This window comes from Salvelinus fontinalis, chromosome 6 (genome assembly GCF_029448725.1).
Source record: "Salvelinus fontinalis isolate EN_2023a chromosome 6, ASM2944872v1, whole genome shotgun sequence".
Taxonomy (NCBI): Eukaryota; Metazoa; Chordata; class Actinopteri; order Salmoniformes; family Salmonidae; genus Salvelinus; species Salvelinus fontinalis.
In genome coordinates, this window is record NC_074670.1 from 26,645,145 (window position 1) to 26,672,680 (window position 27,536).

A 27,536-nucleotide genomic window follows, 5' to 3' on the forward strand; every position below is an offset into this window, starting at 1 on the left:
GCAGGACAGGCGGAGTGGGAGGTTCCAGGTAGACGAACGGGGGGGGGGGGGGGGGGGAAAATCGCCTGCTCCTTTTGACGGTGGACGGCACGCTGGAGTCTTACGTGGGCTCCACACTTCTGCGCACCTGAACCACTCATCAAGCGCAGGAGCTTCAGTCTGGCCCGTGATCCACGGAGCCAGGTCCGGCTGAAAACCCAGAACACACTGGAAGATGCTCAAACCAGTAGAGGAGTGTCGGGCAGAGTACGCCCAGAACTCACTACATGGGAGGAACCGAGCCCCCAGCCGCTCGTCGGGGGGGGGGGGGGGGGGGGGCACTGTCACGTCTACTCCCGCTCCTCCCCTTCTCTCTCCCAGACAGCTGTGGCCCATTCCAACACCCACTCAGTCAGCAGAGAAATAACCGTGGCAATCTTGGAACTCTCGGTGGTGGGGGCTCCCATCTGGTGCGTAAAGTAGAGGGAGCACTGAAGTAGGAAGCCACGGCATTTAGATGGGGTGCCGTCAATTTATCCGGGAGGAACAAACGGTCATCGCTGACCTGAATTGGTTGCGGAATGGGCTGTTGTCCTGGCTTACTGGGTCGACTGGTTGTAGAGTATCCTCCGCTAGTTGACAGCAACGCCTCCCGGGTATGTTCGAGATGTTGCACACTGCGAAGAACCTCTTCCATAGCTGTCCCTATTTGTGCCAGCTGGTCATGGTGTTGACGTAGAAGGTATCACTGCTTGTCGACCGTCTGGGAGATATTCTGTTTTCCTGCTGCTTCCATTGTTGGAGTCAGTGATGCCTCATGATGACGTGCAGGTGCACGTAATGTTTGATTGCAGGTGTGCGTAATGATGGATTCTAGGATCGGTGGTTAGGATACGGGTGACGTCGAATGTCGGAGGGGAGGAGCGGGAGTAGACGTGACTATCAAGGCACAAGGCGAGAACCACATGCAGACACAGGAGGTAGATGGTTGGAGTCCTACAATGTTTAATAATCCAAAGGGGTAGGCAATAGGATGGTCATGGACAGGCAAAAAGGTCAAAACCAGATCAGAGTTCAGGAGGTACAGAGTGGCAGACAGGCTCGTGGTCAAGGCGGGCAGAATGGTCAGGCAGGCGAGTCCAGAAACAGGCAAGGGTCAAAACCAGGAGGACTAGAAAAAGAGAATAGCAAAAGGGAGTACGGGAAAAACACGATGGTTGACTTGACTAAACATACAAGACGAACTGTCACAGAGAGACAGGAAACATAGGGATAAATACACTGGGGAAAATAAGCGACACCTGAAGGGGGTGGAAACAATCACAGGAACAGGTGAAACAGATTAGGACATGACATGTTCCTTAACTTTTGACCAGTAGTGTATATGTGGCTGTTTGGCTGTGGGAGAGTTACCCTTTATAACCACAGTTTAGAATGCTGTGTACTGTATCCTTAATGCGGTGTAATGTAATGTATGGTACTCACTCTGCCTCTGTTCCCCACCCAGAACGCGCCTGATGCAGAGCTTCAAAGAGTCCCACTCCCATGAGTCCTTGCTGTCTCCCAGCAGCGCAGCCGAGGCGCTGGACCTCACCCTGGACGAGGATGCCATCATCAAGCCCGTCCACTCCAGCATCCTGGGACAGGAGTACTGTTTCGAGGTGAGGCTGACACGACACACACACACACAATGAACACAGATAGCGCTACTAATTAAACCCGGGTTCAAATACTATTTTGAAATCATTTGAAATCATTTTGCTGGGCTTGATTGAGCTCTGTGTACTGGAACCAATAGAAGAAGATAAAGTTCAAATCCTGCCCATCTGCCACTCCAGGCAGGTTAAAGCAAACACATGAACACATATTAAAGGTTTCAAGTAGCATTTGAACCCAAGTCTGTCTACTAATGTTACTAATGCTACTAATGTTAGGTAGAAGTCTCTCCATTGGCATCAATAAAAGGATTTATTGAATAAGGCTGTGATTTTTTTAAATGTAGTTATCTGTGGAAAGGATATCAAAAAGACAGCCAACAAGCGGCTCGAAATGAGCTCATGTCCCAAGTTCATTTGTCTCAGAAATCTGTTGTGAAAACGGCTTTCACTGCATGGCTCACTTTCCCATAGCCGACGTGTACATGACACAAGTCTCTATGATTAAAGGACGTTGTTATGCCACTTGTCATCTTCTCCCAAGTTGCTAATGGTTGTGGCTGTTGATGTTACCGTTGGTAACCTCAGGTGACTACGGCTTCAGGAACCAAGTGCTTTGCATGTCGCTCGGGTGCAGAGAGAGACAAATGGATCGAGAATCTTCAGAGAGCTGTCAAACCCAACAAGGTGGGGAAACAAGGACGGGAAATTAAGTTACTTCTCTGTCTGTCAGTGCTTCTCTCCTTCTCCCGTCTTCAATATGTCTGTGTCAATCTGAGCATTTCCTCATTTTGTTTACTGTAACCTCCATGTGCTCTCTGTTTGTCTATATCTGTAATGTATAGTCATCAAATACAGTACATGTTAAAACACAGCACTTCTACACTATCATCAGAGTTAAATAAAGAACGAAAAAGACGCAAACTCAGCACTTTAGATGCGGCTGATTAAAACAGATCTTCTAATTTCAGCTCAGCTTGATCTCCTAGGTCTGCGTAATAGGCCCCTTCCCCCCTCCCTCTTATCAAAAGAGACATTACGCGAGACAGATAACTGCTCTTGATGGCAGCAAGGGAGCTGCAGTTATTAAGGTAAACCGAGAGGAAACATCAGCCCGAGTGGATTGACTCATCCAGATGCTGTGACTGCAGGGTTCCTGGCTGAATCACGGGGCTCCAAGGACTCGACACGGGGCTCCGAAATATCCTCTGCACCCTCATGAATCTCCAACCAGATAAATGATGGGAGAGATAAGACGAGGTGCGATGTCGATAGAGACCAGGATGTTCATTAAGTTTCGTCAACCATCCCTGGGTAGACAGACGCTCTTGATTCTTCTTCCTACTAAAATTCCTGATGAACGGTTGAAAGGGTTGTATCGGCGGACGTCCACATTTATTGTCAGGCGGCATACCAATGGAGTACTTAAGAAGTAACAACTTTGGAAAATTGGTGATGTACTTAGCAATCTAAATTCGGTATTAAGAGCTGAGCTAAGCCGGGGCTGAGTGATCCAGTGGCATTTCAGACTAGTTAAAATGACTGACCCCTGACTAGAACATCACTCTGTGCAATCTGCACAGCACGCTCTCCTCCCATGGGGGGATTTCAGACATAGTTGGCTCTTTGTAAACATGTTCAGAAGATGCAGCTCTCTGCTGCAACATTACCAATCACACGTCCACTTTCTGTCTCTCATGCCTCCAGTACATATGTGGTATCTCATTTATCTCCATCCGTATGTGTGCATATTGTTCTTAGACTGTTCTTAACCAGTGGTGGAAAAGGTACTGAATAGTCATACATGAGTAAAAGTAAAGATAACTTAATATAAAATGACTCAAGTAAAAGTGAAAGCCACCCAGTAAAATACGACTTGAGTAAAAGTCTAAAAGTATTTAGTTTTAAATATACTTAAGTATCAAAATTAAATTGCTAAAATATACTTAAGTATCAAAAGTAAAAGTATAAACCATTTCAAATTCTTTATATTAAGCAATCTTGATGGCACAATTGTATTTTTTTATTGACGAATAGCCAGGGGCACGCTCCAACACTCAGACGTAATTTACAAACAAAGCATTTGTGTTTAGTAAGTCCGCCAGAACAGAGGCTGTAGGGATGACCAGGGATGTTCTCTTAATAAGTGTGTGAATTGGACCATTTTCATGTCAAAATGTCACGAGTACTTTTGGGTGTCAGGGAAAATGTAGTAAAAAGTACATTATTTTATTTTGGAATGTAGTGAAGTTAAATATAAATAGTGAAGTACAGATACCCCAAAAAAACTACTTAAGTAGTACTTTAAAGTATTTTTACTTAAGTACTTTACACCACTGTTCTTAACCCACTCAACCCTCCCTCTCCCTTTGGCTTTCTTTTTCTCTTTGGTCTTTTTCCCTTTGGTTTTCTTTCCTCCCTGTTCTGCCTTGTCCTTTTGCCACCCTCTCTTTGCCCCTCTTCAGGACAACAGTCGGAGGGTGGACAACGTGCTGAAACTCTGGATCATCGAGGCGCGGGAGCTTCCCGCCAAGAAGCGCTACTACTGCGAACTTTGTCTGGACGACATGCTTTACGCACGCACCACCAGCAAGCCCCGGACTGACACCGTGTTCTGGGGTGAGCACTTTGAGTTCAACAACTTGCCAGCCGTCCGCAACCTACGCCTTCATCTCTACAAGGAGACTGACAAGAAGAGACGCAAGGTGAAGGGACAACTCTCTCACCAGTGTGCTAAACGGGATGAAACTGGTTAAAATTACATTTTTTGCAGGCTGGTTAAATCACTGCTGGGGTTTCATGACAGCAGCTTGCCCAATGATTAAGACGAATAAATATACTTTAGTTTCATTACTATCCTCTTTTTCTCCTCTTTCTTAAAGGCACAGGCCCCATAACTCTTGACCACAAAGTCCCACATTAAGTTTCTCTGATTTATGCCTTATTTCCCCTCCTCTATCAGGAAAAGAGCACATACCTGGGACTGGTCAGTATCCCTATCTCCAGCATCACGGGCCGACAGTTTGTGGAGCAGTGGTACCCGGTCATCCAGCCTAGCGTCCTGGCCAAGGGGCAAGCAGGGGGCAAGATCATCAATGCCTCCCTACGCCTCAAGTCTCGTTACCAGACCATGAGCATCCTGCCCATGGAGCTGTACAAGGAGTTTGCTGAGTATGTTACCAATAACTACCGGACTTTGTGTGCGGTGCTGGAGCCTCTACTGAGCGTGAAGAGTAAAGAAGAGGTGGCCTGTGCGCTGGTCCACATACTACAGAGCACGGGGAAAGCAAAGGTAAATATTGGCATGATACATTAAACAAGTTGTTACTTCAGTAGTACACGGTACAATGCAAGGTCATATTCCTGTATACACCTACCTCACTGTATCCTGTGTATATACCAGATACATGCTGTTTTTGATTTGATAACATAATATTGATGGAACTTGAGTACATTATAGTGAGAATGTATGCACCTTATATTAAGTCAACCACCTCAAATCACCCTGCTCTGTTGACTACAACTGCTAAATGGGGGGGGGGCATTACTGCCAAAAAAGATCAGTGTCATAACCGTATTCTTTAAATACATAGGATGCTGTGTTGCGGTGTAACCAGTGTAACATGTGTCATGCTAATGTAACCATCCTATTACTTGATGGCCCATGTTCTACCAATATGTCATGCAGACCAGCCATTGTTTACTTTACTGGCTACACTGGATATTCATTCAGTCCTTGAAGTTGGGCACTTCATGGTAGGGCTCAATGCCATGCTATGTAGGAAATGTGCTGAACAGGCAAACATCGCTTCCATTGGTCAATTACCAATCAAATTATTATTGAATCACAAAACATAACAAAACATTCCATAGCATTTTTTTTTACCTCTCTTTTGGATTTTTCCACAACCACAACCTCAGGTTCCCTTCGAAATCAGACTGTCTCCACCTGAGAAATAAATGTTTGTGTGATGTCATTGTACCGAATGTATAGCTAGATGATGCATTGTTTGGGTGGTCCTAGATTGAAAATTCTGTCAACCATCTAGCTAGCTAGCATTATCATCTACATACCAAACACACTATCATGTCAACAATCTGCATATCTAGCTTTAGCTAGTTGAAATAAAGGCATTGGGCATCTAGTGTGGTTTATGCAGTGTATACATGATGTAGCTAGTTATCATTAGATTCTTTGAGTACAACAAAACAAAACAGTCCAAATACAAAAGATGTCGGCTAGCTAGCTATGTAGCCATGTTAGCAAGCTTGAACATTGAACACACTAAGGTTAGCAGCTAATGTAGCTAAAAAACACCGGCTAAAAACGCAACCCAACACCTACCTACCTGTTCATGAGGATGGTGGCCATTTCGGCACCACTCTTCCACCTTTCAAAATTAATTCCAATGTTTATCCGGTTTCTGGATTGGTCATGAGCAGTCTTTTTCGTGCTTATTTTTCTCTTTTGGGGTCGAGTTGATTCAGATACAAGAACTGAGAATGATGCTTGTTTCTGTCTACAATTTCTGAAAATGCTGACCCTGCTACCAGGACAGTTTATCTGCAAACAAGTTAGCTAGCTTGTTGGCTTCGTCTGCTCTGTATTTGTTTCTGGGGGCTGTAGCTTGCAAGTGACTTTCACTTCCTCTCCAGCTCAGGAGCATGGTAGCAGGGTCGTTCGAGTAGACAGGATTTAGTGCGAAGACACACCTTGCCCAGAAGGCCAGCCCAAGGCGGCTCAGGGCTCAATCCCCTTGTTTTCGTTCAAAGTGAAAACACAACAGAAGAAGTGGGGCGCCCACAACCTGCGGATTCTATCTTTAAGGCACTATGAACTACAAAATGAACATTAGTTTGACTACTTCTTGGTTTTCTTACCAAACCATAAGCCAAAAGAGTACCCAATATATTATAATTGAATGTTTTAAAAAGAAAGTCTATGCTATGTTGACGTTTTGTTTTTTCCCAGGATTTTCTTTCGGACATGGCGATGTGTGAAGTAGATAGATTCACTGACCGAGAACACCTTATCTTCAGAGAGAACACTCTGGCCACCAAAGCCATAGAAGAGTACCTCAAGCTGATTGGACATAAGTACCTCAAAGATGCAATAGGTGTGGCCTTCGAATGCTTCTCATTAATCACTCAATACATGTTGTTGAACTGTTCTTGCTGTGATATATTCATTATCTTTCTGTGTTTGCCTAATGGTCAGTGATATTGTGTTTGTTTCAGGGGAGTTCATAAGGGCGCTGTACGAATCAGAAGAGAACTGCGAGGTGGACCCCATGAGGACACCACCCTCTGTCCTTCCAGATCACCAAGCCAATCTCCGCATGTGCTGCGAACTGGCACTCTGTAAAATCGTCAACTCCCATTGGTCAGTAGATGACATATGAGTGCTTACTCTTTATTTCATTCAATCAGGATTACTCCTGGGCTACAGCACCCAAAGACTTATTTACAGAATTTTGATTGTTGAACACCAGATTTGTATTCAGTAGTTGGGATACACTGCCTGACTAAAGCAGAATATCCTATCAAATGATAATAACACACTGAATATTTGTGTCTCTCTGCAGTGTGTTTCCTCGAGAGCTGAAAGAGGTGTTTGCCTCGTGGAGGGTGCGCTGTGCGGAGAGGGGGAGGGAGGACATCGCAGACCGCCTAATCAGCGGCTCCCTTTTCCTGCGCTTCCTGTGTCCGGCCGTCATGTCTCCCTCCCTGTTCAACCTGACCCAGGAGTACCCAGACGAGCAGACGTCACGCACGCTCACCCTCATCTCCAAAGTGGTGCAGAACCTGGCCAACTTCTCCAAGTCAGCTCATTCATTCACTACAACTTATAATGTTATGCTTATGCTAAAACTTTTGTAATATTTTGAGTATTTTTCCAGGACACAGATTAAGCCTAATCCTGGACTAGAAAGCGTGCTCAATGTAGATTCTCCATTGAAAGTGCTTATTAGTTATTAATCCAGGGTTGGGCTAATTCTGTGTCCGGGAAACCAGCCAATGATGTAATCTCTCTGAGTATACAGCATTTTGACTCTTCTTCTTCTCTCTCTCTTTCACACTCCCTCAGATTTGGTATGAAAGAGGAGTACATGTGCTTCATGAATGAGTTCTTAGAGATGGAGTGGGGCTCCATGCAACAGTTCCTCTATGAGATCTCCAACCTGGACAGTGTGAGCAACGCGGGGGGCTTCGAGGGCTACATCGACCTGGGCAGGGAGCTGTCCATACTGCACAGCCTCCTCTGGGAGGTCATGGCCCAGCTCAGCAAGGTAGGGAGGATCAGGGTAAATATTAACAATATAACCTCTACAATATATGACCAATAGATAACCAATGTGATGTTATTCAATAATGATTGAGTCCAATTAGGAATCAGTACAATAAAATAACTATATATGGTCTTGACACACCAGTAATCTGAAAGTATGAGTCAGTAGAATGAATGGAATGATTAAGTATACTTGCAATTTTCAAGGATAAGATACTTGAAAAATGTAACCATTTGAATGCTTTTCCTATTGTCATTGCTAACTTGTATTCATGTCAGTCTTCTAACCCTAACCCACAGGATGCTATTATCAAACTGGGTCCCTTGCCCCGCCTCTTGAATGACATCAGCATGGCCCTGCGTAACCCCCACCTGCAGAGGCAGCCCAGCCAACAGAACCAGACAGATAGAGTCCATGAGAGACAGACGGAGAGGCTGCTGTCACGACCCAGCTTCCACAGGGGAGTCTCCTCGGAGTTCCAGAATCTCATGATGAAGGATCTCAACAGGTAGTGCCCTGGCTTTATTTAATCCTATGGGCCTATTTCCTGGAAACAGGTTAAGTATAGTCCTGGACAAAAAAGCATTTTGAATGGAGAATTTCCGTTGAACATACTTTTTTGTCTAGGATTATGTTTTATCTGTGTTGGGGAAACCAGCCCTAGGAGGATGGTTGGTTGGTACGTTTGTTAAAGTTTTGCCTTTCCCGCCATAAGGCTGTAATTGGGTTGTGCCTTTTGTGCCAAACTTATAATACACCTATAACCTTGTCATCGTCTTCTCCAATCTGTTGCCATGTGTTGTTGCCTTTCTTCAGCTCCATAGATATCACTCGCTTGCCTTCCCCTACATCTGGTGTGTCCGGTGGGGGGGTCATGCCGTCTCGTGCTCATGCTCAGCTGAGTTTCCAAGAGCGCGATCACCCACATCGAGCCTCCAAAGACGTTTTCTATGTAACCCGCCCTCCCTTGGCCCGATCCAGCCCTGCCTACTGCACCAGTAGCTCTGATATCACCGAGCCAGACCACAAGGTTAGTTGAATTCTAGAGTTTTGATAGCATTAAGATATGTTAGGAGCCATGTTCTACAGGAAACTATGTAAACTGCACATCTCCTTTCCATGTGGTAGCCAAGTCTGGCAGACGACTGCAGGATAGTATGGCAGCTGTGCGCTCATAGGAAAATGATGCATGTACCTTAGTGGTAAGTCATGGGACATGCAATTCAGGTATACAACCACCCCCCTCAATAGATAAAACACTTAATCAACTTATTGGCACTTTAGAAATGGGCACACAAGGGTGTTAGCTATATCAATCTAGTCTAGGTGCTCAGTGTCAATAAAGTGTATATCTATGATGGACCTCCAGGACTCCACAATGAACAGCGTGTCTAACCTGCAGTCGGTGGCCATGCTCAACTCCTCCCAGGCCTCCATCACCGGCATGGGCAGCTTCGGAGGGCTCAGCAGCCAGGGTGGAGGAGGCCTGGGCTCGGGCCTGAGCGGCCAGCTCCGGGCCGGGGGCCGCCACTCGGCCGGCTCGGGGGGATCCAGCATGTCAGGGGGCCTCCGGCTGAGCCAGTTGAGCCAGATGGGCACCACCACCGACTCGCTGTCCCAGCAGCAGCAGCAGCAGGCCGCCGCCCTGAGATACCCGCTCTCCTTCCAGAACCCCCTGTTTCACCTGGCCACCGGCACTGCAGATGGACCCCACCTTCACCACCAGCACAGCAGGGCCCATCTCCCGCCGCCCCTGCTCCTGGCCCCGGAGCCTGACCCCGGTGGCTCGCACCAGGCCTACATCCCCCAGTTCGCCCACGGGGGGTTCTCCCGCAGCGAGGACCTGTCCACCCTAAGGACCGGGGCAGGGCACCTGGGGCAGCCAGCCATTATCCACTCACACAGCTATAGCGACGACTACAGCAGGGCTGATTACGCACGGCGGCAACTATCCATGCATGGGCAGGTATGGATTAATTTAAGGTCAAGAATGTGTTTACAATCATGTTCTACTTTTGTGCAAATTAGCCTTTTTGTCTCTCCTACATGATAATAATTTAATTGTTTGTAGCCTACATTAATAGGATTAGCATAATGTAAACATCTGAAACTTGGTGTTCTCTAATTGTCCTTGTTAGGATAATCTTCAACAGCAACAGCAGATGGGCATGGCCTCTCAGACTGGTACCTCCCACTCCTCCCTGGCCACACCCCCCTCCACAGTCCAGCCCGCACGCCAGAGCTCCATCGCCCCGCCTTCCGCTCAACGCGTCAAATCACAGACCTCCCATCAGCTGTCTGTCAGTGCGGCTGCTGCTCCCACACCATCCGCTAAGACACGACCGCCCAGTGCCAACCTATCGCCAGAGTCGGGCTACGGAGGTCGGCAACAGGCACCGCGGCAACAGCTGTCGGTCAAAGACAACACAGCCCCTGGACTGCCCCACCAGCAGAGCTCTGTCAGGGAGAGCCAGGGCCCCCAGGGGCCACCGGGAGGCACTACAACGACCATACAGCAATCGCAGCAACAGCAACAGCAACAGCAACAGCAACAACCACAGCAACAGCACCTGCTTAAACCTTCCATCAGCAAACAGGTATGCAGGCTACTGTACTCTATTGTGTAATTCAATCTACCCTTAAATCTGACAACAAACTCATAGCTGTCACTGTTAGTTCCTCTCACTCTGAAAAGAGCATTATATAACAATTCCAACACACCTCTCAATTACAGTTCAACCATGCTATCTCTTGCACAGTTGTTTCTAACCAACCCCAGAGTCCCAGTGACCTGTACGATTAAATAGGGCCAAGGGTCACCCCCTCATGTAGTACACAGTAGTGGTGCGTGGGTAAAATCACTGGGGAAGTCCGAAGAAAAAGCCATATTACAACTTATGTGTTGTGATAATTGCTTTGTTTGCTCTATAACCTGTTAGTTCATATGCCTTGCGACCCTGATATATAGGCCTAAGGCCTAGTTAATAAGAAGACACAGTGGTAGAATAAATTCAACCACACCTGGCGAAGTCCACAAAGCATATTGCATGTAACAAACAGTTGCATGATCAAGTTAATGTTTCCAACATTTTCGGACCACTAAATAACTATTGATTTAGAACCACGGAAAGTTACCACAAGACGCAAAGAAAACAGGAGCTACCTCAACTATTCCAGCACCATTTTTTTTTATTCAACATTTTGGGGTAACTTAGAAATGTCCTTGTTTTGGAAAGAAAATTACATTTTTTTGTCCATTTAAAATAACATCAAATTGATCCTAAATAGAGTGTAGACATTGTTAATGTTGTAAATTACTGTTGTAGCTCGAAACGACTGATTTTTAATGGAATATCTACATAGGCGTACAGAGGCCCATTATTAGCAACCATCAGTCCTGTGTTCCAATGGCACGTTGTGTTAGCTAATCCAAGTTTATCATTTTAAAAGGCTAATTGATCATTAGGAAACCCTTTTGCAATTATGTTAGCACAGCTGAAAACTGTTGTTCTAATTAAGGAAGCAATAAAACTGGCCTTATTTAGACTAGTTGAGTATCTGGAGCATCAGCATTTGTGGGTTCGATTATGGAAGTTTACATACACTTAGGTTGGAGTCATCAAACTCGTTTTTCAACCACTCCACAAATTTCTTGTTAACAAACTATAGTTTTGGCAAGTCGGTTAGGACATCTACTTTGTGCATGACACAAGGAATTTTTCCAACAATTGTTTACAGATAGATAATTTCACTTATAATTCACTGTATCACAATTCCAGTGGGTCAGAAGTTTACATACACTAAGTTGACTGTGCCTTTAAACAGCTTGGACAATTCCAGAAAATTATGTCATGGCTTTAGAAGCTTCTGATAGGCTAATTGACATCATCTGAGTCAATTGGAGGTGTACCTGTGGATGTATTTCAAGGCCTACCTTCGAACTCAGTGCCTCTTTGCTTGACATCATGGGAAAATCAAAATAAATCAGCCAAGACCTCAGGAAAAAAATTGTAGACCTCCACAAGTCTGATTCATCCTTGGGAGAAATTTCCAAACGCCTGAATGTACCACGTTCATCTGTACAAACAATAGTATGCAAGTATAAACACCATGGGACCACGCAGCCGTCATACCGCTCAGGAAGGAGACGCGTTCTGTCTCCTAGAGATGAACATACTTTGGTGCAAAAAGTGCAAATCAATCATAGAACAACAGCAAAGGACCTTGTGAAGATGCTGGAGGAAACAGGTACAAAAGTATCTATATCCACAGTAAAATGAGTCCTATATCGCATAACCTGAAAGGCCGCTCAGCAAGGAAGAAACCACTGCTCCAAAACCGCCATTAAAAAAGCCAGAATAAGGTTTGCATCTGCACATGGGGACAAAGATTGTACTTTTTGGAGAAAAGTTCTCTGGTCTGATGAAACAAAAAGTAAAACAGTTTGGCCATAATGACCATCATTATATTTGGAGGAAAAAGGGGGAGGCTTGCAAGCCGAAGAACACCATCCCAACCGTGAAGCACGGTGGTGGCAGCATCATCTTGTGGGGGTGCTTTGCTGCAAGAGGGACTAGTGCACTTCACAAAATAGATGGCATCATGAGGGAGGAAAATTATGTGGATATATTGAAGCAACATCTCAAGACATCAGTCAAGAAGTTAAAGCTTGGTCGCAAATGGGTCTTCCAAATGAACAATGACCCCAAGCATAATTCCAAAGTTGTGGCAAAATGACAACAAAGTCAAGGTTATTGGAGTGGCCATCAAAAAGCCCTGACCTCAATCCTATAGGAAATTTGTGGGCAGAATTGAAAAAGCGTAGGCGAGCAAGGAGGCCTACAACCCTGACTCAGTTACACCAGCTAATTGAGTGTATGTAAACTTCTGACCCACTGGGAATGTGATGAAATAAATAAAAGTTGGGGGGCGGAGCTAGCATGTCGGAGTGAACGGCTGTGTGTGAGAGGCTCCTGCAACTTTTTTGCGAAATAATCTAACTTAACCTACTTTATGGCAGTTTTTACAACAAACGTTTCTTTCTAATACAATATTGTAACTTTCTATGTGAAAATGCCGAGTAATAAGCGACCAAAGGACAATAAATCCACATCGGAGGCCTACTCCCCACCAAACAACCAGACAGACATGGCGGAAGGCACAGATAACAATGTGACACAGAACTTACCCGGGCTTTGGGAGAACTACGTGTTGCTATAGCTGAGGATCTTAAGGCTACTATTGCTGAACTGGACACCAAAATCGAGAGCACCATTTGAACGGTCGCTTCGCAGGGCCAGAATATTGTGGATCTTGAGAAAGCTTCTGAATTCAACGCTGGTAGGATCGACAAGTTAGAGAAGCTATGCACGTCATTGCAGGATAGGGTGCAGAGGCTTTCTGTGAAAGTGGTCGACCTGGAGGGCCGATCCAAACGTCATAACCTTCGCGTTGTTGGTCTGGCAGAGGGGGTGGAGGCTGGCTCTCACTCCACCGACTTCTTCGCCAAGCTATTGAGGGATGCAATGGGATCGGATGTTTCGGCTTCAGATCCCCAGCTGGACCGTGCACATCGCGCCCTTGTCCCAGTGCCTGGACCGGGCCAACGTCCTCGTCCAGTAATCATCTGTTGTCACAGTTTCAAGACCAAGGATCTTTTCCTGCGCGAGGCTCGAATGAGGGGTAACCTGTTACATAAAGGGCACCCCTTCCGTGTCTATGAGGATTATGCGCCCGATGTGGCAAAGCATCGCGCCGACTACAGAGATGTCATGACCAAACTCTACAAACTCCATCTTCGCCCAGCCTTGCTCTTCCCTGCAAGACTCAGAATTACCCCGCCTTCCAGTGAGAAGATTTGGTCTCCTCTGTTTTGGACGCAGATAAGTTTATCCAGGGAATATACACCAATCCCCCGTACGGGTGCCTTGTCATTATGTGTTAGGGTCTGCTCATGGACTCGAATCCACACTATACCATAACGGGTGAAACCGTATTAAACGGTCTCAGCAAGGGCTACCGAACATGTAAGACGCTGAGCCGACCAATGGAGGGAGGTCAGAGCTCTCATTTAACGTTAGTTTCACTTTCATTCCGGCTGGGTTCAGAGCGATGCCTGTTTGGGTGGCCTTCCAGGTTTGATCATTGACACTTTCGGATGGATATACTTATATTCCCCCATTTTTTTAGTTTTGTTTCGTTATTTATTTTCAATTCTTACATTATTCTTATTACCATACCATTTATGTATTGCTTGCAGGGGACTGGGGGTGATGGTTGGGAAGGGGCAGACACCTGGATAGCAAGTTGATGTTTTGTGCCGTTCTGCCTTTGTCATAGCCGTGGGCCGCTCCCCCGATTAGATTCCCACCAGCCCTCTGTGGTGCTTGTGTCTGTGTAGGTGTGTGTACATTAATTATTATTTGTACTTTATTATTATTTTATCTCTTAGCATTTTAGTATTATTATGTATGTGTATATTTTAAATTAGTGTAGATTATTATTCTGGGGTATGAATGTTTGTGTATGTAGACGTGTGTGTGTATGTATCTATATATATATATATGTATACATTTAAAAATATATTTTTGTATATATATATGTACATATTTATTTTTGTGTATGTGTGTGTATATATATATATATATATATATATATATATATATATATATATTTTGATTGGGGGTACGTTTAATTTAGCAAAATCCTTGTTCCGATCTCCTAACCCACAATATGTAAATGTACTGCTGTCTAAGTCGATTGCTGATGGTTTATGTTTAGACCGGCATTGCTTAGCAATATAATCTTATGATGCTATATCTTGCTTATCTCAGGGATTGACCCAAGATGACGCTTAAGTGCGCAATATGTTTAAGTTGCAACTTATTCTGTTTAGGTTTATTAGATGCTTATTGAACACTTTATTTGCGGGAGCCTCCTCAGTTCATTTGTTAGTAGAAGTTCTAGGATAGTGAGAGGTGAACGTATAGTTGGGATTTTATTTTTGTTTTACCTCTTGTTCGAGGTGGCGCCATGCTTTTTTTTGCATCGGCCAGACAATGTTTATTATTTTAATTTTTCTATGTTTCTCTCCTATTTGTGTATGCCTGTTAAAGAGGGACAAGGCAGGGTTGTACGCTGTCGCCTATGCTCTTCGCCCTAATTATTGAACCTCTCGCTCAGGCGATCAGATCTCATGCAATGCACGGCTATAATACTAAAGATACTCTAAATAAGATTTCCCTATACGCAGATGACATTCTCCTCTATGTAACAGAACACCAAGCTAGTATTTCAGCTATTCTTGATGTGATTCATTTGTTTGGTACCTTCTCAGGATACAGAATAAATTGGAACAAGAGCAAATTAATGCCCAAACGGTTGCAAAACACCTCTTGGCTAGAACATCTTCCAGTTAAGTTATTTTCAGAAAAGTAGTTACCAAACAATACTCCTCACTATTTAAAGAGAATTTCCCCTCTCTGATGCAAAACCTCAAGGCTCTGCTTGGAAGAATTAATGCCATTAAAATGGTCTTCCTCACACAACTGCTCTACCTATACCAGAACATCCCAGTATTCATACCTAAATCCTTTCATAAACAACTGGACTCAATTATCAATCCTTTCATCTGGGATTATAAAACACACAGGATAGGTAAAAAACACGTCTGTAAATCCAAGATGGAAGGAGGATTGTCTCTCCCAAATTTTATATTTTACTATTGGGCCGCTAACCTCCGTGCTGTTACGTTTTTCCTGGATGACGCACCTCCGTCATCCAGCTGGCTTTGTATGGAGCGGGAGGAGTGTCACCCCTTCTCTATTGGTGCTGTGATTTTGTCGCCTGTCAATCTGGAGATGTCACTTTATCGTAACAATCCTATTATACATAGCACAGTGGCGCTGTGATTTTGTCGCCTGTCAATCTGGAGATGTCACTTTATCGTAACAATCCTATTATACATAGCACAGTCCGAATCTGGAATCAAATCCACTTTGAGCTTAGACCAATATCATTGGTTGCCAGGAATCCCTGCTTTGCCCCCTCTAACCTTGATAACACTTTTGAGCGATGGGGAGAGTTAGGGATATGTACCATAGGGGATTTATATATAGAAGGGACCTTTGCTTCCTTTGAGTTGCTGAGGGAAACTTATAATCTTCCCAGAAGTAACTTTTTCAGATACCTACAAATTAGAGACTGTTAGAAAACACCTCCCAACATTTGGGAATGCTAAACCTTCCATGTTTGACGGATGCATAAAAATATGCCCCACCTCAGACAAACTGATATCTCGTCTATATGATGCTTTTCAATCTGTTAGCACACCTTCTACAGATGCCATTAAGACAAAATGGGAGGAAGAACTAGGGCCTGACATTTCTGTGGCAGACTGGGAAGACAGCTTGGAGTATATCCACACATGCTCCATTAACTCCAGACATCGTCTCATACAATTCAAGGTATTACACAGATTACACTATTCCAAAACCAAACTGCATAGGATATTTCCTGATACATCCCCTATGTGTGATAAATGTCAGGCTGCGCAGGGTACACCACTCCACTGCTTTGCACTATGCTCTAGCTTGTATGGTTATTGGTGTGGAATTTTTAGGATCCTTTCTGAAGTTCTGGAGACTTCAATAGACCCAGACCCGCTTCTGATAATCCTGGGAGTGTCTGATTCCCTAAACGGATTAACCAACCCCCAAAAACAACTAATCTCTTACAGTCTCATTTCGGCAAAAAAATGAATCTTGTTTTGGAAAAGGAGGGAAGCGCCCTCTACCAAATTATGGCTCAGCGAATTGGCAAACACTGTACACTTAGAAAGAATTAGATATATTCTGAACAATAAATTATCAACATTTGATGAAATCTGGCAGCCTTTCCTCTCTTATTTGGACCAGTCGGCGCTGGGAATTTGTACATCTTAACACACTCTCAATTGTAATATTTTAATTTACCTTTGGGCAGCATGTGCTGGCCCCGCCACCCGAGCAGTCAGGAGGGGAATAGGGGGGAATAAGGGGGGGATAAAGGGGGAGAATAAGTTGGGGGTGACATCTACCCTCTTTCTACCTGTTGTTCTCTGTCGTGTTTTGTATTATTTGTTTTGTACCCAGAACTCTGGGTCTTGTTGTTTCTGTCTGCTCTTTTATGTTTAGATAAGAATTGTATACTTGTCTTTTATACCTATACACCATTCTTGTGTGTGTTCAATAAAAAATATTTGAACGTGAATAAAAGTTGAAATAAATAATTATCTTTACTATTATTCTAACATTTCACATTCTTAAAATAAAGTGATGATCCTGACTGACCTAAGACAGGGCATTTTTACTAGGATTAAATGTCAGGAATTGTGAAAAACTGAGTTCAAATGTATTTGGCTAAGGTGTATGTAAACTTCTGACTTCAACTATATATATATATATATATATATATATATATATATATATATATATATATATATATATATATATACACACACATTACGACAAGAGAGACAACACTACATAAAGATAGCCCTAAGACAACAACATAGCAAGGCAGCAACACATGACAACACAGCATGGTAGCAACACAACATGACAACAACATGGTAGCAGCACAAAACATGGTACAAACATTATTGGGCACAGACAACAGCACAAAGGGAAAGAAGGTAGAGACAATACATCACGCAAAGCAACCACAACTGTCAGTAAGAGTGTCCCCGATTGAGTCTTTGAATGAAGAGATTGAGATAAAACATTTCAATATCACCTATGCTTTGTTTACTACAGTGACAACTAAAAGATACCAAAAACAATTTAGTCCAATCAACGTAGGCTAAATATAATATGGCTGTCCATGTTTATGATTCCTGTGTGTACGTGTGGGTGCATGCGAGTTTGTGCAAGTCTAAAACACATGTTGACTCACCTGTCAGAGTCTATCTAGAAGATAGTGAAGGAGTCAGGCGCAGGACACAGGTAAGAGTAAAAAACACTGTATTTACTCAAAACAAGAACGTAACAAAAATCGCGTATTAAAACAGGACATCGAACTCCAACACACGAAAGACAATCACGCACAAAACAGAAAGGGAAACCAGAGGGTTAAATAAGGAACATAATTATGCGATGGGAACCAGGTGTGTAAACAGACAAAACAAAAGGGAAAATGAAACATGGATTGGTGGCGGCTAGAAAGCCGGTGACGTCGACCGCCGAACGCCGCCCGAACAAGGAGAGGGAACAACTTCGGTGGAAGTCGTGACATCACCCTACTTGAAGAGAAAGGCCAATGCCATCCTCCTCTCTTTCATGTTGATAAAATAGTCTATCACTCTGTCATACAGTACACGCTTTTATTTTTTGTTGTCCTAGGCTACCTGGCTAAAATGCTTGCTCGCTAGCCTAACTTTCTTTCATGATCAACATTAGCTAGTTAACATTAGCCTTCTACATTTAGATACATACTGAACTTCCATCCTCTCAGGCCAGGGGCACAATGTATGAATTAATAGTTGGATCAGAATTGCCGTTATAAACATTGGCCAGTTCGGAGAATTAAGTAAAACCACAAGTCCAAATCCCTATCTCCACCCATGGCCAATTTAGGAAAGGGCCAACTTTATTTAGATAGCTAGCCACCGGAGGACAACTACACAATGAGATTCACCAATTCAAGTTGTTTCTCAATGCGATTTGATAGGAGTGATGCCAAGTCCAAACTGGCTTCCCTTGACATTTATATTTTATGCGCCAGGACCATTCACAGTTGAGCTCACTCAGTTTAGCGCAACGCTGATTGGCTATTATTTAATACTTTTTTTTAATCAAGGAAAGCCAAATGCTCGTTCGCTTCTCTTACATTCAATGCTATGTCCGGCAACAATGTCATACTCTTTTGGCCCAGACAGCATCAGATAGATGGCCTACACATACAGAGACAGAGGGGCAGTGTTTTGCTCGCTCGGATGCTTTCTCCAGTGAGATATATTCAGCCTCTTGCGAATTGAAGGATAATTATGAAACACAGAGAGACGAAAGATAAATGATTTAATCTTTTCTTGTTCAATTTTTGGTGAAAGCCTGGCTTCCCTTGGCACCCACGAATACACGCCACTGCTAGTACTAGTACATATTCTTCATATCTGCTTTTTGTCTTTTTCCCCAGGGTTCAGGCCAGTCGCCTTCGACTCTTAACCCCCCGACCCCGGCCAATGAGAGAACAGTCGCCTGGGTCTCCAACATGCCTCACCTCTCCGCTGACATTACTCTTGAGGCTAACCGCATCGACCGCGAGGAGTTCAAGCTGAAGGAGTACTCCAAAAGCATGGATGAGTCTCGCTTAGACAGGGTAGATACATCTCTCCCACCACAGCTTTTGCAATACAAAGAATGGTAGCCTAAATCTGACATTTTCAATGTGTATGTGTTTATATAAAAAACAGTAGATAATTGTCTTAACAATATACTGTAGCTTTGGCATTGAAATCCCAATCTTCTAGGAAATCGACAGTAACAAAACGATGCCTCAAAAGAATGCAGAATTCGACTTAGCAGCATATTCAGCAGCAAACTGTGAGACTAGAGAACCGTAACACTGATCTGAGTCATATCTCCTTCTTAATGCACAGTGCAGATGTCAGGGATGTGCAAGTCAAGTCTATCAGTGGAGAGCAGATGGTACCGAGACACTTATTTATGAATAATTTAGATAGAAACAGCTGAGGATGAACTTGAACAACAGTGAGTCATTGAAAATAAACAAACTTTTAGCTCGCATATTCATATTTGACCGCATTACCACATTCAGACACCGCATTACCACATTCCTTTGTCCGAGTGAAGGTGTGTTCAGTCAACCCCCCAAAACATTTGTTGGTTGCTTAGTCATGTGTTGCTAAAAAACAGTACAAATAACAGTACCATTTTTTTTTTCAATATATTCCCTTCTGGAGTTATTTTTATAACAGACATATCTAGATCTTTGTGCATAGTGAGCAAGTGAAAAGGGATAAACTGTGTGTCTTAGACTTTAGTGAACACTGGACAACAATGTGGTTGCCTCCATATTCCATGGTGACTTGTCGACGTGTATGACAATTGCTCAACCATTTTCTATTTCCAATGCGTTCTCTTCTCTCTGTCTGTCTCAGGTAAAGGAATACGAGGAGGAGATCCACTCCCTAAAGGAGCGACTGATCATGTCCCACAGGAAGCTGGAGGAGTATGAGAAGAGGCTCCTTTCCCAGGAGCAGCAGACCAGTAAGATCCTCTCACAATACCAGAGTCGCCTGGAGGACAGCGAGAGGAGGCTACGGCAACAGCAAGTGGAGAAAGACTCCCAAATTAAAGGAATAATCAACAGGTAAAAAGAGGGGTGGTGGAGGAGAAGGAGAATGGAGATGTAGAGATTAAAAAGAGAAGACAGGTGTGGAGAGAGAACAAAAATGGAGTGAAGAAAATTAATTAATGTATTGTTGAGAACTATTGTCTGATTACATTTATCCAAGAAATATCCAACAATCTTCCTTAGGCAGGTGCTGATTTTTGGAAATCATCTGGGGAATATTGATGAATATACAGTATATGAGAGGCTAGATAATGTATAGTTATAAAATAGATACATTAATGTATGGAGAAATAATGGGGAGGCCTCAACCTGCACACTCAAATGTATGTAGGGATATTTTAATTAAAAAAAAGTTAAATGTAACTTTTATTTAACTAGGCAAGTCAGTTAATAACAAATTCTTATTTGCAATGATGGCCTACCCCGGTCAAACTCAGACAATTGTGCGCTGTCCTAAGGGACTCCCAATCCCAACCAGATGTGATACAGCCTGGATTCGAACCAGAGACTGTAGTGACACCTCTTGCAATGCCTTAGACCACTGCGCCACTCGGGAGCCATATATATATATATATATATATATAATGGGACAGCTTCAAACTAACTGCACATTCATTTGAAAGGTGAGAGGTCAACAGTGAAAACCATTCATATGAATGATTCATGTTTGTATGCAGATACCTTAGGCAATTGGTTTTCACCCAGTCAGTAGGAATATGTTCATTGAACATTCTTCTGACTAACGTTGACAAATTGACTTGAGATAAGGGACTTGAGAGAGGAAACTATTTGTGTAAATGTTCTGCTTTTGTTCACCACTTCTAATAATCTGCAATTGATAGTTAGATATGTGTCACAGGGAACTTTGCTACTTTTAATCCATTCCAGGGAAGAAGAAATGGAATGAAGACCGAGACAGTTCCTGGCTGTACTTAATGGAACCAATCCCATCCATAACCCCATAACTTGGTGCATAAAGAACCCAAAAGACATGTTTAGGCCCTTTGTGCTATTGCACTATTTGGCAGCCATTTTATTGCCAGTATATCAAACATGCTGCTTGTTTTTTTCCATCAGTAGTTTACCTGCGTCATCTGTGGTGTTTATTCCGATAACCGTAAACTGAGAGGGATTCACCTAGATTGAATCGAAAAGCACAATATGGGACTGAAAGGTGACATCACATGACTTCTGTCTGCCCTATACAGTATGAGGCCATAATGGTGTTTTTGATCAAAAATGCATGAATCAAAGACTAAGGTAGTACATGACATCTTGTTGTCATCACCATAACAGCTTGACATGAGGATGAACAATACCAATCTTTACAAACTGCGACCACAGTTTGATAGTATTTCCTTATCTTATGATGTGTAAAGAGAACACAGAGTAAACCTAATTTAGTATCTAAATGACAAGTTCTCCTTCCCCTTTGGCATTGTTACAGTTGACAAGGTATTCTAGAGGATTCTATAAGTAGTGGATGGCTGCGAGGTTTTAAGACAGATTCATATGCTGTCAATGAATGAGATGCTATTAGCGTTTTTTTTTTATTGTTGATGGTAGAGAGTATGTTTCAAGCAATTTCAATGGCTCAAGTGGTTAAACCCACTGTCCTCCAAAAGGATAATTAACCATACATTCCACATTTCACAAAACCCAAACTTCTATCATTGCTTTTCAAATCTCATTCCCCATTCTTCTTCGAAACGACTTCAGATATTCTTTGAAAGCCTTTTTTTGTGATTAGCAGTTATGTTTCTTAAGAGGAATATGAAAGATGAGATTATATCAAAGAATATCAAACACGCTAGAGTAACACACTTTATCTAAATGTTATCAGTACCATACTGAAGTACCAGTACTGTACCAGCCATACCAATAAGGATACTCTAAGATTCTATATGTACATTTTGTTATGATATTACCAATGTAATTAACTATTTCAATCTATTGAAATAGCAATATTGTAGCATTACGAGATGTGCAATAATAGATTACGTTTAGCATTTATGAACAAAAGCATTACATATATGTATGTAGGCCTACATTCAGGCACACAAAGATATTGAGTATGTATACCTTACATGCATAGATACATCTATCATATGACCATACATACAGAACTCATACACTTAAAGGTTTTTTCAGGTCCCATTCAGTATCAAATGAACCCATATCAACATAAATTATATTGAGACTTCTGCATGTATGACCATGGATCCTGTAAACCCCTAAATACCATAGATACAGCATATGCAGTACTGTACAAAATAGTTTATAACTTATATCTTTAACTTACACATGGCTGTATAGTGTATTTGAACAAAAATGTTAATAGTGTAGCCAGATGGATATTGGTGCCATTTATCTAAAGTGTTAAGATTTATTTCTGTTATAATTTTGCTCTATGTCGTTGGTTTAAGTTTTGATCTGCAGTAAGTCATAGGAAACCGAAGGGTAAATGGGGTCGTTGTTTGCTAAAGTTAGCTTTGAGGGAATAATTTTTTGAGATACGATGTGGAACAAGAATTGTTCACTATCATAAGATTGCTCCTCTTTTGGCATTGTAGCAAGCATAATATTGGTAGTCTGTATAGATGTATAATATTACATCAGTATTACTTTGAAAGTTTTCATAGAGATATAACTTGTCACTGTGCAATAAAGTCATTTGGATTGACATGGCAAATAGCAGCACATAGTGAGGGTTTACTGTTGATGTACATACAATTGACTACATGTGACCTTTGACTCACCCAATCGCCTGCCTTATTTCTATGTAACAGACAAGTCAGATATCATGACCTGTCCCTGACCTCATATTGACAAATACCCACATTGTTTTGACTGCATGTAAGACTTGACCTGACAAGTACACTACTTGAACTTGAAGTAAATAGATATACAGGCTTAGGTTTGGTACATATCACCCATGTGAATCACTGTCTGCCTTTTTTAGAATTCTACTGTATACTCATGTTACATTTCATTGTTTCTTAGACCAGTGCCAATGTTTCAGTCAGTGCGTACGTTTGATTCCTTTTCCCTTTCTTATTTTTGTCAAATAAATCCCTGTACATTATTTATGTAATAAAACATCTAACACCAATGTTTGAAACTTCACCTGTGGATTTTCATTATTTATTAATGTTAAGCATCAATTTAGTTGTATGTTAAGCATAAAGATATTCAGAGAATGCTTTCTCTGCGGAATTGCGACAGCTTGATTATGGTGGCAAATGACAATGGGTGATATGTTATCCTCTGTCCAAACCAACCACTCATTTTGGAATAGTTTGACTAAAATCTGTGCTATTTCTGTTTTTAGCTTATCTTATTGGCTCAGTTTTTGCACCAATCACATTGGCTGTCTGGTCCTCACTTTCTATGTTGCCACTGCACAATGTCCTATACAGTTTCTTCAGAAAGTATTCATACCCCTTGACTTATTCCACATTTTGTTGTGTTACATCCTGAATTAAAAATGGATTAAAAAAAAAATCTCACCCATCTACACACAATAATGACAAAATGAAAACATGTTTTTTTTAATTTTAGCAATTTTATTGAAATACAGAAATATGTCATTTACATAAGTATTCACAACCCTGAGTCAAAATACTGTATGTTAGAGTCACCTTTGGCATCGATTACCACTGTGAGTCTTTCTGGGTAAGTCTCTAAGAGCTTTGCACACCTGGATTGTACAACATTTGCACATTATTATAACAATTTTTCAAGCTCTGTCAAGCTGGTTGTTGATTATTGATAGACAGCCATTTTGAAGTCTTGCCATACATTTCCAAGTCAATTTAAGTCAAAAATGTAACTAGGCCATTCAGGAACATTCAATGCTGTCTTGGTAAGCAACTCCCGTGTATATTTGCCTTGTTAATTTCTTCGCCACATTTTTTTGCAGTTTTATTGTATGTTGTTGATCCAGTCGCAGTGTTTGCTTATCACAGTCTATAACTGTTTTATCACAAAACTATAACTGTTTTAAAGTCACTGTTGGCCTCATCGTGAAATCCCTGAGCGGTTTCCTTCCTCTCTGGCAACTGAGTTAGGAAGTATCTTTGTAGTGACGGGGTATATTGATACACCATCCAAGTGTAATAATAACTTAACCATGCTCAAAGAGATATTCAATGTCTGCTTTTTTTAACCATATACCAATAGGTGCCCCTCTTTGTGAGGCATTGCAAAACCTCCCTGGTCTTTGTGGTTGAATCTGTGTTTGAAATTCACTGCTCGACTGAGGGACCTTACAATTATCTGTATGTGTGGGGTACAGAGATGAGGTAGTCATTCAAAAATCTAGTTAATCACTATTATTGCACATTGTGAGTCCATATAACTTATTATGTGACTTCTTAAGCACATTTTTACTCCTGAACTTATTTAGGCTTGCCATAGCGAAGGGGTTGAATACTTATTGACTCAAGACATTTCAGCTTTTCATTTTTAAAAACATAATTCCACTTTGACATTATGGAGCATTATGGGGTAACCCCAGCCAGTGACACACAATCTCAATGTAATCCATTTTAAATGTGGAAAAAGTCAAGGGGTGTGAATACTTCTTGAAGGCACTGTATTAAAATGAGTCATTCCTTTTGTGTAATTAGTCCTCTCAGCATTCTGTTCATCTCAGGAGTTTAACACTCTGAAGTTCATCCACTTTGTCAGCAATTTTTCACAGCTTTTCTGTATGACGTTAAATGAAAACAACCATGTCATTCAGGCGGAAAGTAGATGTGATAAGATTGAAGACAATGAAATCTATAATGAGCAGAGCAGAAGAATTTCATTACCTCAGAAATATTGACCAGGTAGGAGTTAGGATGTCATATGTACCCTTGTTCATTGAATCTCCATCACCAAACAGCTGATCGCCATCTTGGATTTGACTTCATGATTGCAGACTTTTAATTCATCCTTCACCTTTTGTGTCTGAAGAAAATATCAGAACCATTGCCTTGAATGACCCTGATCTTGAAATTCCAGAGGCAAGTATTTAATGATCCATGTTCCCTTCTCTGGAAAATAATTCTGATGCTGAGTAATCGTGTTGAAATGTGAATTTGCAAGGCAAGAAAAATATCCTTTGGAGACTGTAGCAATAAGCTTCCAAATATCCCTGCAAGACGACTCTTTGAAATTGTTATAACAAGGATTTGGAATCTGTATCATGTTGTGTCAGTTCAACTATTCCATGAGGATGAGGATGTATTGCTAATTAAACCCCATTCAGAACACGATGACGGCAAAACACCACAATCTAGACATCATTAGGCATGATTACATTGGAAAACACCCTGAATTGGACAGACACATCATGGTGAATCTCTTGGGGAACATGGAAATATGCACTTCAACTGCCTCAAAAATGCTTCCTCGTATTACCAGAGCAGTGTATGTTAAACAGTTACAGCATTGGTTGAATAGATTATAATTTGGCTACCAGAGGTTTTAACAACACTACTATAGACCAGGTAATGGGTATAATTGACAAATCAACGTTTTTCAGGGCAATGACAGATCCAGCTTGCACCTGGACAGTCTTTATAAGCCTTACGCATTACACTTAGCTACTTAGTGTCTAGTTAACTCACAATTCTCTCACAACTGTTTGAACTCTCTCTCTTTCTCTCTCTCTCTCTCTCTCTCTCTCTCTCTCTCTCTCTCTCTCTCTCTCTCTCTCTCTCTATCACTCTCACTCTCAGACTTATGGCTGTGGAGGATGAGATAAGGGGAGGAGCCGTGGTTGAGCCGCCGAAAGCTAACGTTAGGGTCTTCGCCGATCAGGTCTGTGATTTTCTTCTTCCGGTCGCCATGTCTGTAGGATGGCCTGTGTCTTTATCTCTCTATCCTTCTCTATGTTGTTTTCATCTCTTTGTTGATTTGTCCCTTTATTTTGTCTAGACAAGTCCTTGGGTTTGGGTGAGACTGTCATTTGTCTGTCAATCCGTTTAGGTGCTTTGAAGGTCAAATAACGTCTGTTTACATCTTGTGTCTGTCTCTCAATCAATCTGTTTATATTCTGTCTGACCACATCCGGGTTGTAATCAAATCAGCGTCTGTGATAACTGTACATCTCAGACACGTCTATAAACTTTGTGTGAACTATATGTATTAAGTCAAGTTGTATTACCAGTCCAACACAAATGCAAAACATAATACACGACTATTGAACAGTTTTGGTCCTGAGGATGAGTTAATTTGTCAGGCCGACAACGTCTCCAGCATCCACACTCAATGTCTCTCGGTCCATGCTTTTAGCCAGCCACTCATCTCCTATCAAACTCGTCAGGCCCGCCCTCAATCATGAGTCATGCTGCAAAGACATACCAGCTTTCAGTGTGTGTGTGTGTGTGTGTGTGTGAAAGAGACAGAGTGTGTCAAACCCCAATGTCTCTTGCAAACGACATCACAGATGTATGCTCAAGCTTCTTTCATTCATTTAAATCAAATCCCTGTTCCACCAGAAGATGAGTCCCACCCAACCGCTTCCCCAATCCAAACTCCTTCATCCCGATTATTCAGACTGAGCACCGGTCAAGCCCACCCTCAATCATGAGTCATGCTGCAAAGACATGCCTGATTTCTCTCTCTGTGTGTGTGTGTGTGTGTGTGTGTGTGTGTGTGTGTGTGTGTGTGTGTGTGTGTGTGTGTGTGTGTGTGTGTGTGTTCAAAAGAGCGTGCGAGAGAGAGTGAGTATGTGTCAAACCACAATGTCTCTTGCAAACAACATGACACATGTACGCTCAAGCTTCACTGAGTCTCACCCAGCTACTTCCCCAATCCAAACTTCTTTATCCCAATCCGAGTCAAATCAGACTCAAAGAGGCAACAGACATTTTCTGACATGCAGAGATAAAAACAGAAGCAGAAAGTTTGAGCGGTGTGAACAGACAGTGCTCCCGCTATGTCCCAGATAAGAATGAAGCTGAATGTAGCACCCCTGCAAGGTGTCGAACAGTCAGGGCTTCAGCCACGCTTCCTCGAATGAGCAGTGATCCAATGCGTCTCTCCTGTTATTTCTCCATTCAGTACACAGCTCCCCCAGTGAGGGAGAGAGAGGGTGAGGGAGGGTGAGGGAGGGAGGGAGAGATTAGCCAGAAAGGCTTAGAAACTGTGGTTGAAAGGGGGTAAAGCCATCCAGCGATGCATGGCGGTGTGTTCAGTTGCCAGACAAGCAGCAGACCAGAGTTTTGCGCTCGCACTGTTTCCACTCGGTCGAACGTGGCCAGTC

At 42.5% G+C, this 27,536-nt stretch overlaps 1 protein-coding gene across 13 annotated transcripts in view; it reads left to right on the plus strand.

Moving 5' to 3' along the window:
* Positions 1 to 27,536, plus strand: part of LOC129857490 (ras/Rap GTPase-activating protein SynGAP-like) — a 110,559-nt gene that overhangs the window by 68,572 nt on the left and 14,451 nt on the right. For 7 of the 13 annotated variants that reach the window (XR_008759909.1, XM_055925809.1, XM_055925802.1 and 4 more), the window contains 15 exons: positions 1,487 to 1,640; positions 2,223 to 2,321; positions 4,100 to 4,339; positions 4,597 to 4,926; positions 6,607 to 6,751; positions 6,873 to 7,017; positions 7,220 to 7,456; positions 7,723 to 7,939; positions 8,224 to 8,432; positions 8,741 to 8,954; positions 9,294 to 9,890; positions 10,063 to 10,521; positions 19,097 to 19,279; positions 20,082 to 20,293; positions 26,008 to 26,089. Coding sequence is in view for 12 of the 13 variants with exons in the window: in XM_055925809.1 (XP_055781784.1) it covers positions 1,487 to 1,640; positions 2,223 to 2,321; positions 4,100 to 4,339; positions 4,597 to 4,926; positions 6,607 to 6,751; positions 6,873 to 7,017; positions 7,220 to 7,456; positions 7,723 to 7,939; positions 8,224 to 8,432; positions 8,741 to 8,954; positions 9,294 to 9,890; positions 10,063 to 10,521; positions 19,097 to 19,279; positions 20,082 to 20,293; positions 26,008 to 26,089 (3,523 nt within the window). In the remaining variant the exon portion in view is untranslated. Of the gene's footprint in view, positions 1 to 1,486; positions 1,641 to 2,222; positions 2,322 to 4,099; positions 4,340 to 4,596; positions 4,927 to 6,606; positions 6,752 to 6,872; positions 7,018 to 7,219; positions 7,457 to 7,722; positions 7,940 to 8,223; positions 8,433 to 8,740; positions 8,955 to 9,293; positions 9,891 to 10,062; positions 10,522 to 19,096; positions 19,280 to 20,081; positions 20,294 to 21,166; positions 23,405 to 26,007; positions 26,090 to 27,536 lie in introns of those variants that run through there. The other 6 variants (XM_055925799.1, XM_055925801.1, XM_055925798.1 and 3 more) reach the window with 6 other exon arrangements.